Source organism: Anolis carolinensis, chromosome 4 (assembly GCF_035594765.1).
Source record: "Anolis carolinensis isolate JA03-04 chromosome 4, rAnoCar3.1.pri, whole genome shotgun sequence".
Taxonomy (NCBI): Eukaryota; Metazoa; Chordata; class Lepidosauria; order Squamata; family Dactyloidae; genus Anolis; species Anolis carolinensis.
Window position 1 is genome coordinate 161,861,013 of NC_085844.1, and position 13,007 is coordinate 161,874,019.

Here is a 13,007-nt window from a genome sequence, read left to right on the forward strand (position 1 = left end):
GCATGTTTTAAGTTTTTAAAATCTTCCCTATTACAATAGATATCTGCAAAGGCTGCTGCAACAGGTTTTTTTTCTTTGTTTTCTTTGTTTTTTTATCCACAGCAAGTAGAGAGTAATAAAAATTTGCAACGAAATGTATAGTTTGCTTAGTAATAAGCAATATTTTTCTGATTTCATTACCAGTTATTGTGCACATCTTTATAATGGATCCATAAATACAGAAAAAATCACTTCTCCCTGATTCTTCCCACCATAGAGGGGGAGGGAAAATAGCTAATTTCCATTCAATTTAATACCCCTATTTATACGAATCTAATGTGCCATCAAATGTAATGTGCACCTCAATTATCAAAACCCAGGAACCAAAAGAAATATTTGCTGGCTAATGTAATGTGCAGTGGCAAAAAGTGCACTCTCTGTAATTTGTTCCAAAAAAGTGTGCATTACAGTTGTGTGCTTAGGATTTCTCTTTTAAAAACAAAAGTTGTTAGAACATCAAAGCTTCCAGCAATGGAAAGTAAAGCCAGAGAAACAGGCAACCCTTCCCTCAAGGAGCCTCTCCTGTTTGTCCCACCTTAGCTTCTTTGGGTGAATCTATGTTGTAGATAGATTAATGCAGCTTGATACTACTTTTACTGAGCCCTGGCTCAATGCTATGGAATCCTGGGGGCTGTAATTTTAAAAGGTTTTCAGTATTCTCAGCCAAAGGGTGCTGCTGCCTTACCAATTTCTAGTGTTCACTTTGATGGCAGTCTGGCATGTTGCTAAGAATACTTTATCCTGTAAACTTTAAGTAGAGATTTGCATTCTGTTCTCTAAGGCATTTTAATGTCTGAACAAAGGATATGGCTTTTTTTGTCTAAATGCATTTTTGTTTGTTTTAAAAAAATACTATTGTAACTTTGTGCAAAGAAAAATAAAGAAAAGTATTCCAAATCACCAATCTTTTATTTACAATATGATATATTTCATAGAATCATAGAATCGTAGCGTTGGAAGAGACCTCACGGGCCATCCAGTCTAACCCCCTGCAAGAAACAGGAAAACCTCATTCAAAGCACCCCCGACAGATGGCCATCCGGCCTCTGCTTAAAAGCCTCCAAAGAAGGAGCCTCCACCACTGTCCTGGGGAGAGAGTTCCACTTCCGAACAGCTCTCACAGTTAGGAAGTTCTTCCTGATGTTCAGGCGGAATCTCCTTTCCTGCAGTTTGAAGCCATTGTTCCGCATCCAAGTCTGCAGGACAGCAGCAAACAAGCTTGCTCCCTCCTCCCTGACTTCCCCTCACATATTTATACATGGCCCTCATCATGTCTCCTCTCAGCCTTCTCTTCTGCAGGCTAAACATGCCCAGCTCTTTAAGCCGCTCCTCATAGGGCTTGTTCTCCAGACCCTTGATCATTTTAGTCGGCCTTCTCTGGACGCTTTCTAGTTTGTCAACATCTCCCTGGATCTAGATGCTATACCCCTATTTATGCAGGCCAAAATCCCATTGTCTTTGGAAGTTAGAATTTTCAAAGACAACTTTGTATCTACAACTCCCTTTTAATACCAGTATCAATTAAATTTTCCAAAGGTTCTTGACAAGAGATGTGGGCAGTAGTCCCTCATATGGTCATCTTTTTCTCATGATATCCTGGTGGTTTAAGAAAGAGCAAAATTGCTGTAATCCCTGGACCACTGAGAATATAAAAATTCAGATTAAAGAGAGTTGACTGTGAGGTTCAGTGTCAAGATGTTACCTTCATAATTCTACACAAATATATGTAAGGTATGTCTGCAGAAGCCTACCATTAGCTGTGAATCAAAATTGCCAGTGACTACAAGGTGCCATGTAAACTATTTCCAGATTCTTATTTCCTTTACATCTCCATCTGAATTTCTGCTGAGCCATTTTTTTAAAAAAAAGTTTTGCTCATTCTTTGCATTTTCCATTGCCAGATAATAAGAGTTGTGAGCATACTGTGTTACTTGCTTTAGATGAACAAGTTATGTCAAGTAGGGAATAATAAATCTTTTGGGGTATACAGAAATTATCATTTGCCAGTTCCTTCAGGGTGGGGAAAATATGGATCTCTGCTTTACTCTTAGACTACCATGTTTTTGGCAGTATGAATCATCAGATGTTGCTAGATTGTAAATCACAGACACTACAACCAGTATGACCAACAGTCAGAAATTGTGGGAATTATAGGCCAACATCTTAGACCCAAGTCTGGAAACTACGGTGGTAAAAGTTGCTCATATTGCTTCATTTTTCTCTACAGAAGTTAAGTTCTAAGTTAAAAATAGAGTGAAAAGTCACTTGGAATTTTGTTATTTTCAATGGTAGTAGTAACTATGTAAATATTTCAGAAAACCCTTGGCTTAACTGTTAAAATGACTTATTTTAGATTTCTGAGTTCGTTTTAGTGTGTATTCTAATCTTCTGATGTGTATGTAAGCAATGCTAAAAATGTTAAAGCATATAGTTCTATAAACATATGGGAAGAATACTTAGGCAATTGCCTTATCAGAACAAGGAATCTACAGTAGTTGAAATTTTTGATAAGTAGTATAATTAAATTGTTAGCTTAATTGATACCATAGGCCATGCTTTTTCTCATTGTTTTGTTTACCTTTTTTTGAAGGTTTCCGAATGAGTGGATCATGAGGAACATACTTTAGGGACTTGCCATAGTATGGCTGCTTCTCGATCTACTCGTGTCACAAGATCAACAGTGGGTTTAAATGGTTTGGATGAAAATTTTTGTGGCCGAACTTTAAGAAATCGTAGCATCGCTCATCCAGAGGAAGTTTCTTCTCTCCCACAAGTAAGATCAAGATCACCAAAGAAGAAACCAGAGTCGCTGCAGACACAGAAAGGAAACAACAGTGGGCGAACAAATGATGTGAAGCAGCAAAATTCTAGAGAATCATGGGTAAGCCCTAGAAAGAGAGGACTTTCAACTTCAGAAAAGGATGTTGTTGAGAAACAAACTCTGGAAAGTTGTGAAAAGAAACAAGTGGAATCTGTCTCACCAGTTTTAAAGAGAATTAAGCGTTGCCTGCGTTCAGAGACACAAAATAGTTTGGATGTGCTGCCCTCTAAAACTGGGAAAGAGCGATTGGAACGCAAAAGCTCAGTTTCAGAAAATGTTGTCGTCAGTCCAGGGCCTAAACGATCTTGTCGATGTCTTATATTGGATGATAGTGATAAAAGGGAAGTTAAAAAGGTGAATTCTTGTGCAGAACGATTTAACAGTTCCTCCCTATCAGAAGAATTCTCAGGTTACCAGTCTGTCAATGGGGTTGATGGGAGAGATTCAGATGCTGTGAAGTGTGATGACTGTCAACCTGATGGGGGTACTACACAGAAAAGTACTGACACCTGTTCATCAAAGGAAAAAAGTGTAACAGAAAATGGAAACACATTGGCTCATTCATCACTTTTTTTCAACAGAAGTAAAGAGGACAGTTTTGTAGACCACAGTGTGCCTTGCACAAATTCACAAGAGCAGGTAACATTGGAGGACCACAACAAATTAAACAACCGTTTGCCTGGGGAAATTGCTAATCGGGCACATGAGTCAGGTACGGGTATAGGGTCCTTTTCTGAAATCCAGTCATCTCTATTAAGGGATTCTGAGGAAGAAGTAGATGTGGTAGGGGATTGCAGTGCCTCAAAGGAACAATCTGAAAATACCAACCACAACCTGGACAGTTGTCATGACAGTGCATCAGTCTCAGGTGAGCCTGAACCACCAGTTTTAGACTGTGTTACACCCCAGATTTCATCAGCATCAGAATCTCAAGAACACAGATATACACTAAGAACATCACCATGGAGAGTATGTCCTGCAAAAGGTAGCCCTATTAAACATAACTCTCCATGTAGAGAAAATGGACATATTGAAGAGAACAATCATAATGCCCCTGAAAAGAATGTAGAATCAAGTATTACTGATATTAATAGATCTACCACAAACACCGAAATAATTCCAAATGAAAAAGAGAGAGGTTGTGATTCTGGGGACAATATAGATGAAGGCTTAAATAGACCACCCTCAGAGGCTAGATTTGTTACTGGATCGCTACCATCTGCCAAAGAGAGTGCCAATCTTCATGCTGTAGAGGATGAGGAGGAAGAACCTGATGTGTATTTCTTTGAATCAGATCATATGGCATTGAAACACAACAAAGAGTATGTGTAAATATGGTAACCATGGATTCTGCTTTTTGTTTGTTAATCAAATTTTTGATATTTCCACAATTCTATTTTCTGTTGTAGCATAATCCAATTTAAATATTGTCTTTTTAGGAAAAGCTTTTCATTAATTTTTTTCTTGAAAAGTTGACACTTATATATTTTCATATGTTACAATTAGAGAAGATTAATTAAGTTTACTTTGAATACTTTGGATTCTGTTTCTGTTTTGGAAACTACCTCTGAAGTAGAATTTTCACAATCTAGTTTTCATATTTGTGTTTTCGTGAGAATTGTGTTCTGTTGCATTGAATCTTAAATGTGTTCTGTTACATTGAAATAGCAGTGTACATAGCAGAGTGTATAAACTGTTATTATGGCAGCTGTGTACTATTGCAAAAGAGATTAATGAATATATCTTTCCAGTTAATGGGGTCTATGTTACTAAATTTTGAACTTGTTCTAAATTTGTCATCTTTAACTCATTTTGTAACATTACTTGAATGCCAAAAAACTTACTGGTCATAAAGTGTTCATTTGTATTTTAACTATACAGCTGTAATACATGTCATTTTAAGAGACAGAAGCTGGGCTGCAGTAGACCATCCATTTTCATAATTATTTCTTTGTCATGAGACTATAATGATTAGGTAGCAGAAATTGTATTCCCATCATCCTGTGTCATCGCCTTCCTACATTTAAACCTGTACACAAAATAGGATGATAATGAAGTACAGTTGACCCACCACTTTTGTAGGGGTTAGAGGCACAGAACCCCTGGAAAAGTGAAAAAACCACAAATAGCTCTAGCCCTCTCCCAACTGTGTTTCACACACAAAAGGCTGGGAAGATCTCCCTAGCTGTTTGTGAATTTCTTCCCTCACTTGCTCACTCACTCAAACTGTAGGAGGAAAGTACAGACATGAGGAAACATATACTTGTGCACTTCTCTCACTTTCCAGTCCCATCACTTTTCCCCCGCCCAAAGAAGTGAGTGCACAAGAGAAAACGTGCACTCTCCCTTTCTACGCTTTCCTCATTCATCCCGTTTGCTTTCACGCCCAAACAATTGTGTGAGGGAATGCACATGTGACTCCTTCCCATGTTCCCCCATCCCATTTCCTTCCCATCCCACCCGCCCAAGTGAGTGTATGGGGGCAGTGAGGAGACATGCATATATATATATATATATACACACACACACACACACACACACAAGGCTCAGCCAGCATGCCAGATTGATTTCTTCCTGGGGCCAAATATTTTTTACTGCTGACTAAGTCTGATTTAACTGAACACAGCACAATGTGGACTACAGGGTTATTGAAATCATTATTAAAAGTGATGTAGGGCAGAGCAAGAGCAAGAGCAGCAAATAATCTACTAGTAATCAAACTTATAAATGCTATACCCACTAATGTAGAGGGACGACTTTAGCTAGAGATGGTAGGTTCTGTGATTTACATGAACAGTAGAAATATGGAGAATTCAGCTTTGCCTGGAAAGTAGGAAGAAGTTTAGTGTTCTTACAATAGACATAGGATAAAATTTCAACAGAAATTTTACACATGTCAGTATATTTCAACAGGAGTACTGGTAATACGCAGTATTTCTGTTGAAATTTCAAATTTCAATACTAATGTCAAAGATACATAGTATGATTTTACATAGGATTTGTGCTACATTAGAACAGTAAAGACAAATATCACTTAAGTAAAATAAACATTAAATATTAAATAACCAAAAAATAAAATAATGTGTAAACACTAAACTAATTCAGGAATGTGCAATTGCAACACATTGAATGAAATGGTTTAAAACCTGTATAAAAAATATTAGGACTAAGTACGTTCTAGTCTATTTGGAATACACGAAGCTCATTTCAGAAGCGTGTTTAATAATTTGTCCAAGAGTCCAGAAGAACTTTTGACTCATTGAATTCCTGTAGTATTATGAAGCAAAAGCTAGAGACCAGTCTCCTTGAACACTGATTTTAACATTTTGTTGAAACCACATCATTTCCATGGAATTTACTAGTTTTACATAAAATCAGTTTTAGCTTAGCTTAGTGTTTTCCCACAGATTAATACACTTAGGAAAATCATATTGCATAATATAGTAACAATAACTGATTGTGGTTTTTTTAAATTTTCCTCCTAAGCATGTCCCCAGCTAGCTTATAGTTATTAACATTTTCATTTTCTCTTGGCCTTTCGGCTGAGATCAGGTGTAATTAACATTCCATTTTGTGTTTACGTGTATTCTGTATGTTTGTGCAGTTTTCTGTACTTATGGTCAGTGTCTGTGTTAATATTTAGAAATGTTTGAAATTCAAATTTACCATATTTAGTCAGATATCAACCAAAGAAACCATGCTGTTGCCACTTGCAGTCAAAGCTTTATTTACTGTGTTAGGGCTTTTAGAAATAGGGAACAGTTGCTGATAAACTGCATGCACCATCTTTAATATATACAAAGTGGGCCAAAATCACAAAGTGTTTCATATTTTGTATTTACTTACTCATTTATTTGTTTTTAATTTACATTACCATAGCATTATATACATATGAGAAATAAAATTACATTACATTGCAGAATATGTAAAACCTTTTCATTTTCAAAAAGTTATTAAAACATCAGTCCCTTTTGTGACTTTTGGCCCACCCTGTAGATGTTTCCTTTCAAAAGCTTTCATATACATCACTTCAGTGAACCCCAAAAGTTGGGGGTTTCTGTACTGAATCTTATACAACAATGCAATATGGTATGAATGTTGTAGCTGTCTACAGTGATAAACAGCACAGTAGATAAATGTGTGTCTAAGATTCTATCTATAGTGCCATTATAATGCAGATTGAACTGAATTAAATGGTCAGTGTAGGCTGATACAATCCAATTCTGTGCATCTAAACTATTATATGAGTGTTATTATTATACCTGCTTTATCTCTTTCAAGGGAGACTCTAAAGCAGCTCAACATAAAAACATTAGCATACAGTTAAAAATACAAATATGCAAACATTAAGACAGAATTAAATATAAACAGCATTAAAAATTCACAGTTAAAAACCATTAAAACATATGTTCAATCTATATTATAATGGCAGTGTAGATGGGACCTAAAATTGGCTGTTATTTCAACATATTGATGTGCTCTTGATTAAAACAGCATCTGAATAAGCTTTTCAAAGCTACATAAATAGGTGATACTCAACAAAAGCTGAAAACAAAGCATGCCAGTGACACCTCTGTAACACTTGGCTGTTTATTTCTCAAAATGCTATATTTTAATTAATTACAGTAATTACTGATATCATTGACTTGATTCTTATAGTAATACAATGTTGAATAAAGCTTGTATATTAATAGATTGGAATAACAGCTTGCTGTTATATGAGATGGAGTACTCCAGCTTTTTAAAATGTCAGTAGCCCTTTCGTTAACCTCCTTACCATATAGGGAAATCAAATGATGGGCGAAAGAGAATAGAAGAGATGAAAATGAATAAAACTGGTAAAAAGAATTCAACTCCAAATTGCCAGCAAGAAGTCAGTACATTTCATAGGCAGTTGTCTGCTAAAATCATGTTTGGTAACGCAGCCCCGGTGGCGAAGTGCGTTAAAGCACTGAGCTGGAGACTGAAAGGTCCCAGGTTCAAACCTCAGGAGCGGCGGGAGCGGCCGCTGTTAGCTCCAGCTCCTGCCAACCTAACAGTTCGAAAACATGCCAATGTGAGTAGATCAATAGGTACTGCTCCAGCGGGAAGGTAACGGCGCTCCATGCAGTCATGCTGGCCACATGACCTTGGAGGTGTCTAAGGACAACGCCGGCTCTTCGGCTTAGAAATGGAGATGAGCACCAACCCCCAGAGTCAGACATGACTGGACTTAACGTCAGGGGAAACCTTTACCTTTTTTTAATGTGAACTCAGTCTAGGTGCCTTCCATAAATGTTTGTAAAACTTTGACCAGAATAATTATTATGTATCTAAAAATTTGCTAAAAATGCTAAAAAGTTTAGTCTGCTTTCACAATTAGTATTCTGAGCAATTTGGAGTGTATATATTTGATAACCTGTAATTGTGTGAAAAAAACTGGTATGTACATATATTTATAAAATAAATATTGTATGCACAGTGTAGGTACTACTTTGTTGATACTGCTTTAAATTAGTGACATTCCTTTTATAGGAAGAAGGGTATTGATTATGTTCCTAAACCCTCAGTTCCTGTTGGGAGTAGCAGTGAGCGAAATGGCAGACATCTGTTACAATTTTGTTCTGACAAATTCCCCCCCCCCCCCCGGTTCTGTTTTTGCGAAGATTCCAGTAGATTAGAAGGGGGGGCCATTCAGAATCGTAATTTGGGACCCGGAGTGCCATTTCCGTTTCAGGAAGAATTTTCCCAAAAACATAACTGGGGTGGGGGTGGGTGGGGCTCCCAAAATTCAAAATGAAAACAGAACGGATTTCTGCCGTTTTGCACACCTCTAGTTGGGTGGCTGTTACACCACACTTTGGCTCTCTGGGAGAGCTCTTTTTTTGACATGGATAGGACTATTTGAAATATAATATTGTAAATTGTAAATGTTGTAGTAAATGAAAACAAGCAATAATAGCGTTTTCAACCACTCATCATTATATTCCCCAGCTAATAAAATTATTATTGTCAAACAAAAGGTTCAGGAAAAGCTATTGATACTATTACAGATCATTTTGCTTAAAACGTTATGTACTATAATTGTCTGGTCAAATCAGGTGTATCCAAATGATTTAAGCTGTTAATGAAATTCCACAAAATATTATTTGGCAACTAGATGTTACCAAAATGATTTAGTATCTTCATTAATAAATGCTGCTCTGCCAATCTGTGGAGGAGTATGAAAACTGTTGACAGCCCAAGATGCTATAACACTGCTGTTTGCAGAAATGTAAGTTTAAGTCATGTTTTCCTTTATTTGTTTTTAATTACTGTATTTCATTATTAATATAAAGTCAATACAGAGTGTATGGTATGGCATTGTATGGGGTATAGTATTAGTGAGGCTTTTTAATAGTAACTGTCATGGAACCAGAAAACTATATTTTTCCTGCATCTACCAGTCTTCATGGGTGCCAGTTAACTGAGAGTCTACTGCAGTCATCCTTAAACTGTGGTCCTCCAGCTGTTTTGGCCTCCAACTCCCAGAAGCCTTAGCCAGCTTGTTCAATGGTCAGGAATTATGGGAGTTGAAGGCCCATACAGTTGGAAGATCGCAGTTTAAGGATGCTTGGTCTTCTGTATATAGAATCAATAAGTTGTTGTTGTATATAGAAAATAATGTTGTGGAAATGGTGACAGCATGAGCTTTCACCACCATGGATCTCCCCACCAACTCAAGAAATAAAAGCCAAGCATAGAAGACTGGTTAACGCCCTTTTAGATAATGCACATTTGATTTGAAAGCATATCTCACAGTCTTACTCCCAGGTAAGTGTGTCTTGGGTCATGGCTTATACTCTTTTCAATCAGACAAATAAAGGAATTTCACTGTTGTCAGTGTCCAGTAAGAAGAGAGTTGATCATATTGAAGGTGAAGAAAATATTTCCTCTGGTCATGATTCTTGAAGGTCTATTTATTGAGTAATGTCAAAAAACTTTCAAACTTTTAAAGATGACCTTTGAAAGATTGTATTCAAATTTTGATGTCCATTTTGGATCCATCTTTTGATACGGAGTAGCTTACTTAAGAGAAAGGACCTAGTCATAGCACTTATCAACCTGTAAGACAGTGACAAAGGATTTACTCATTTTCAGCTCAGAATGTCAGTCAACCATAATGCCAATGGTCCCATGACACACAATGTCAACTCTGATTGCATTATAGATAAAGCTGATTAGGAAAATTCTTCTTTACCTTAAATGAGTTATTTCTAGGCAGAGACTGCTATTTGAAAAGTGTTGAAGATGGCTTTGTGTAGCAATTCTGAACCGTTTCTTTGCCACACACGTCCTTAATATTTTTGTTGCCCCAGGCCACCAAGATTTAACTCAGAATTTAAAACCTGAAAGCGCATCAAATGTTTATTTAAATCTGCTCATCAAGCATCTTCAAATTGGGAGAGAAGGGAGAAAAAAGTAAATGCCCACACTCATAATGCTTTTGTTGTAATGATTCCATACAAATTCAAAGTCATCATAATGTTTGAACACTGGAGTTGTTAAATATAATGTATTACTTGATCAGTGAGAAGGCTACTGCTGCATTCACTTAAAGGCCTAGTTGTGTCAGGCTTAATAGCTGAAAGTTGTGTTCTGAGTTCTGACTACTTTTTTCAAGTGGTTTCTATAATTTTAAAAAAACAATTCAGAAGTGAATGATTTTAATACAAGTATGTCATGAAAGGCATCAATACTTTTATAATCCTGTTTGATAGTTCTGGAATATCATCTTGTAAGTAAACCCAGACATTTGGGAAGGGAATGTTCCTTGAACTGGAGTTTTAGAATACATCTGTAGCTAATTATGATTTTGTCTTCCTCTGCTGATGTGAACATCTCTAGTACATATTAACTGAAAATAGATCTCTAATCCAGTCTTTGCTTGCATCAGAAACAGGAAAATAATAAGAGAAACTATGCTTCTAATCTTTCAAGTGTCATTTGATAAGTTATGTGTCCTCAGACAGAAAATTTGGGAGGTTTGGAGATGTCACATAGTTTTGGTTCAAAACTATGCTACAATTGCAACTTTTTCATCATTGCATCAGTATTGTGTTCAACATGGAAAAACAATAATTTTCCTCTTGAAGATTTAGGTTGGGTATATTTAAATTGATGAAGATATGTCAGATATTCCTAATTTTATTAACTGGTAAAAATCTGTTAAATAATCACTGACATGAAATTGCTGCTCCAGGTGGAATAATCTGAATTCTGCAAAACAAGACAAAACATCATGCCGAGATAGCCAGTGAACTTCACACTATAATCTGTCCATATCTTTGCAGAGCTGCTCAAATTGTCTTGAATGCAGTGATTTGTGGGTTTTTTAAATTTTTAAAATAACAATTTTGACTGGTTCATTTAAGGTCTGTTTTAGTTTTTCTGGTAGCACCTGTTGCTTACCTATGTATGCAGTAATTGTACCAAGTCACCAGAAATGCGATTTCCTTAATCTGTTCTATAAATCCAATTAGCTTTTCCAGATACAGTGTTCCCTCACTTATCGCTGGGATTATGTTTCAGGACCACCCGCAATAGTGAAAATCCGCAAAGTAGGGATACTATATTTATTTTAATATTTATACATTATTTTAGTAGTTACACACTATTTTAAGTCTTTATCAACCAATCATGTATTGATAAATTGCCTCCTTCTCCTTCCGTTGCCGCTTGGGCTCCTTTTCTCTCCATTCGGCTTCTCCTTCCTCCCTTCCTTAGGCTGTAAATTGTAATTTTTTATGATTTATAATATTATTTTAGAGTTTATTGAAAAACAGCAAATCCGCAAAAAGTGAACCGCAAAGTAGTGAGGGAACACTGTGTATGTTTGTGCCTCTGTGTATTTTATAATTTGTGTGTGGTACAATATTTTTATTACTTTTTTGAATTCAGCATCCCAAAATACATTAAAATAGCTACAGGGTTCTTTATTGTAGGACTCTGATGTGGTATATGATATGCAGGATCTGCTTTTCACCTTATGAACCAGTTTCAAGCATTATTTGTGTTTTTGTACTAGATAGTGGTTTTATTCTGTCTGCTGAAAATATTGTAATAACAGCTAGTGTTGTAAAGCTGAGATCATTGGTGATAATTCTGAGACTGATAAAATTAATGAGAAAAAGATTTTAGTATACACTACTAATAATTTGTTAAATGTAGAAGAAGAAAGTGATAGCAAAGACCTTGCTACTTGAAAAAAAATAAGGTAATTATATCTTCGCCATATTTGTAATGGCTCCAGTGGAAATACAAAAAATGCACTCTTTTTAATTGCTGTCAGTTTCCATTTTAACTGTTTTTATGAATTGTGTAAAGACACACCTTTCTTAATTTGTTTTTTAAAATTGTCTTGGTTACCAAAATCATCTTAATGGCTTTATTGTTTTAAAATCGTATTTTTAGTGAAGTTTCTTAGTTGCCTTTGAACCTTTTGTAGTGAAAAGTTGGGATAAAAATATAATAGATAACAAACTGGTGGTTAAATCTTCAGTTTTCATCTTCAGACAGAGCATTAAAGTACTGTATGATTCATTTATTCCAGTAAAGTCTCTGGTCTAGATATGGTCCTGAATTCTTTTGGGGTTATAGTTCACTTTAAGCAGAAATGTGGCCTTTTTGATACACATTTTCACTTTATGCCTTCAAGTAATTTCTGATTTATGGCTGGCCCAAGGTGATTTTATTGTACATGGCTCTGAGATATTTGAATATCAAGTGAGGTGGCAATATTTTGATAAATATTGAATGCAAGCTATCTTGAAACCCACAAATGAAGTTTATTTATTATCCTTTTATAGATATGACTATTTTTTAAAAATCCATATTTCACCTCAGTAGATCAAAACGTTTTAAACATTAAGATGGGGGATTACTGGGGGATTACTGTAGCAGTTGCTAAAATTATCACTTTACAACTGATATTTTGTCTACACTGCATCTAAACTGTCCTTATTTTGTTGCGACATATTTTGGTTTCTTTATCTACTGGCCTTTTGCTGGGAGAACACAAATTATTCAGGGATATGCATATGCAACCCATGATCAATAGTAGGGCCTCGGTGATAGTCTGAAATTAAAGCTGCTAAATGCAACTCAAGGTTAGGGTTTTTGGAGGAGG

General features: G+C 36.0%; 1 protein-coding gene across 4 annotated transcripts in view; it reads left to right on the forward strand.

The window, feature by feature from the left end:
• zzz3 (zinc finger ZZ-type containing 3) overlaps positions 1 to 13,007 on the forward strand; it is a 91,291-nt gene that overhangs the window by 39,264 nt on the left and 39,020 nt on the right. For all 4 annotated transcript variants that reach the window (XM_008114120.3, XM_008114118.2, XM_062979564.1 and 1 more), the window contains exon 2: positions 2,630 to 4,182. In XM_008114120.3, coding sequence (XP_008112327.2) covers positions 2,681 to 4,182 — 1,502 coding nt within the window. In that variant the 5' untranslated portion in view covers positions 2,630 to 2,680. The remainder of the gene's footprint in view (positions 1 to 2,629; positions 4,183 to 13,007) is intronic.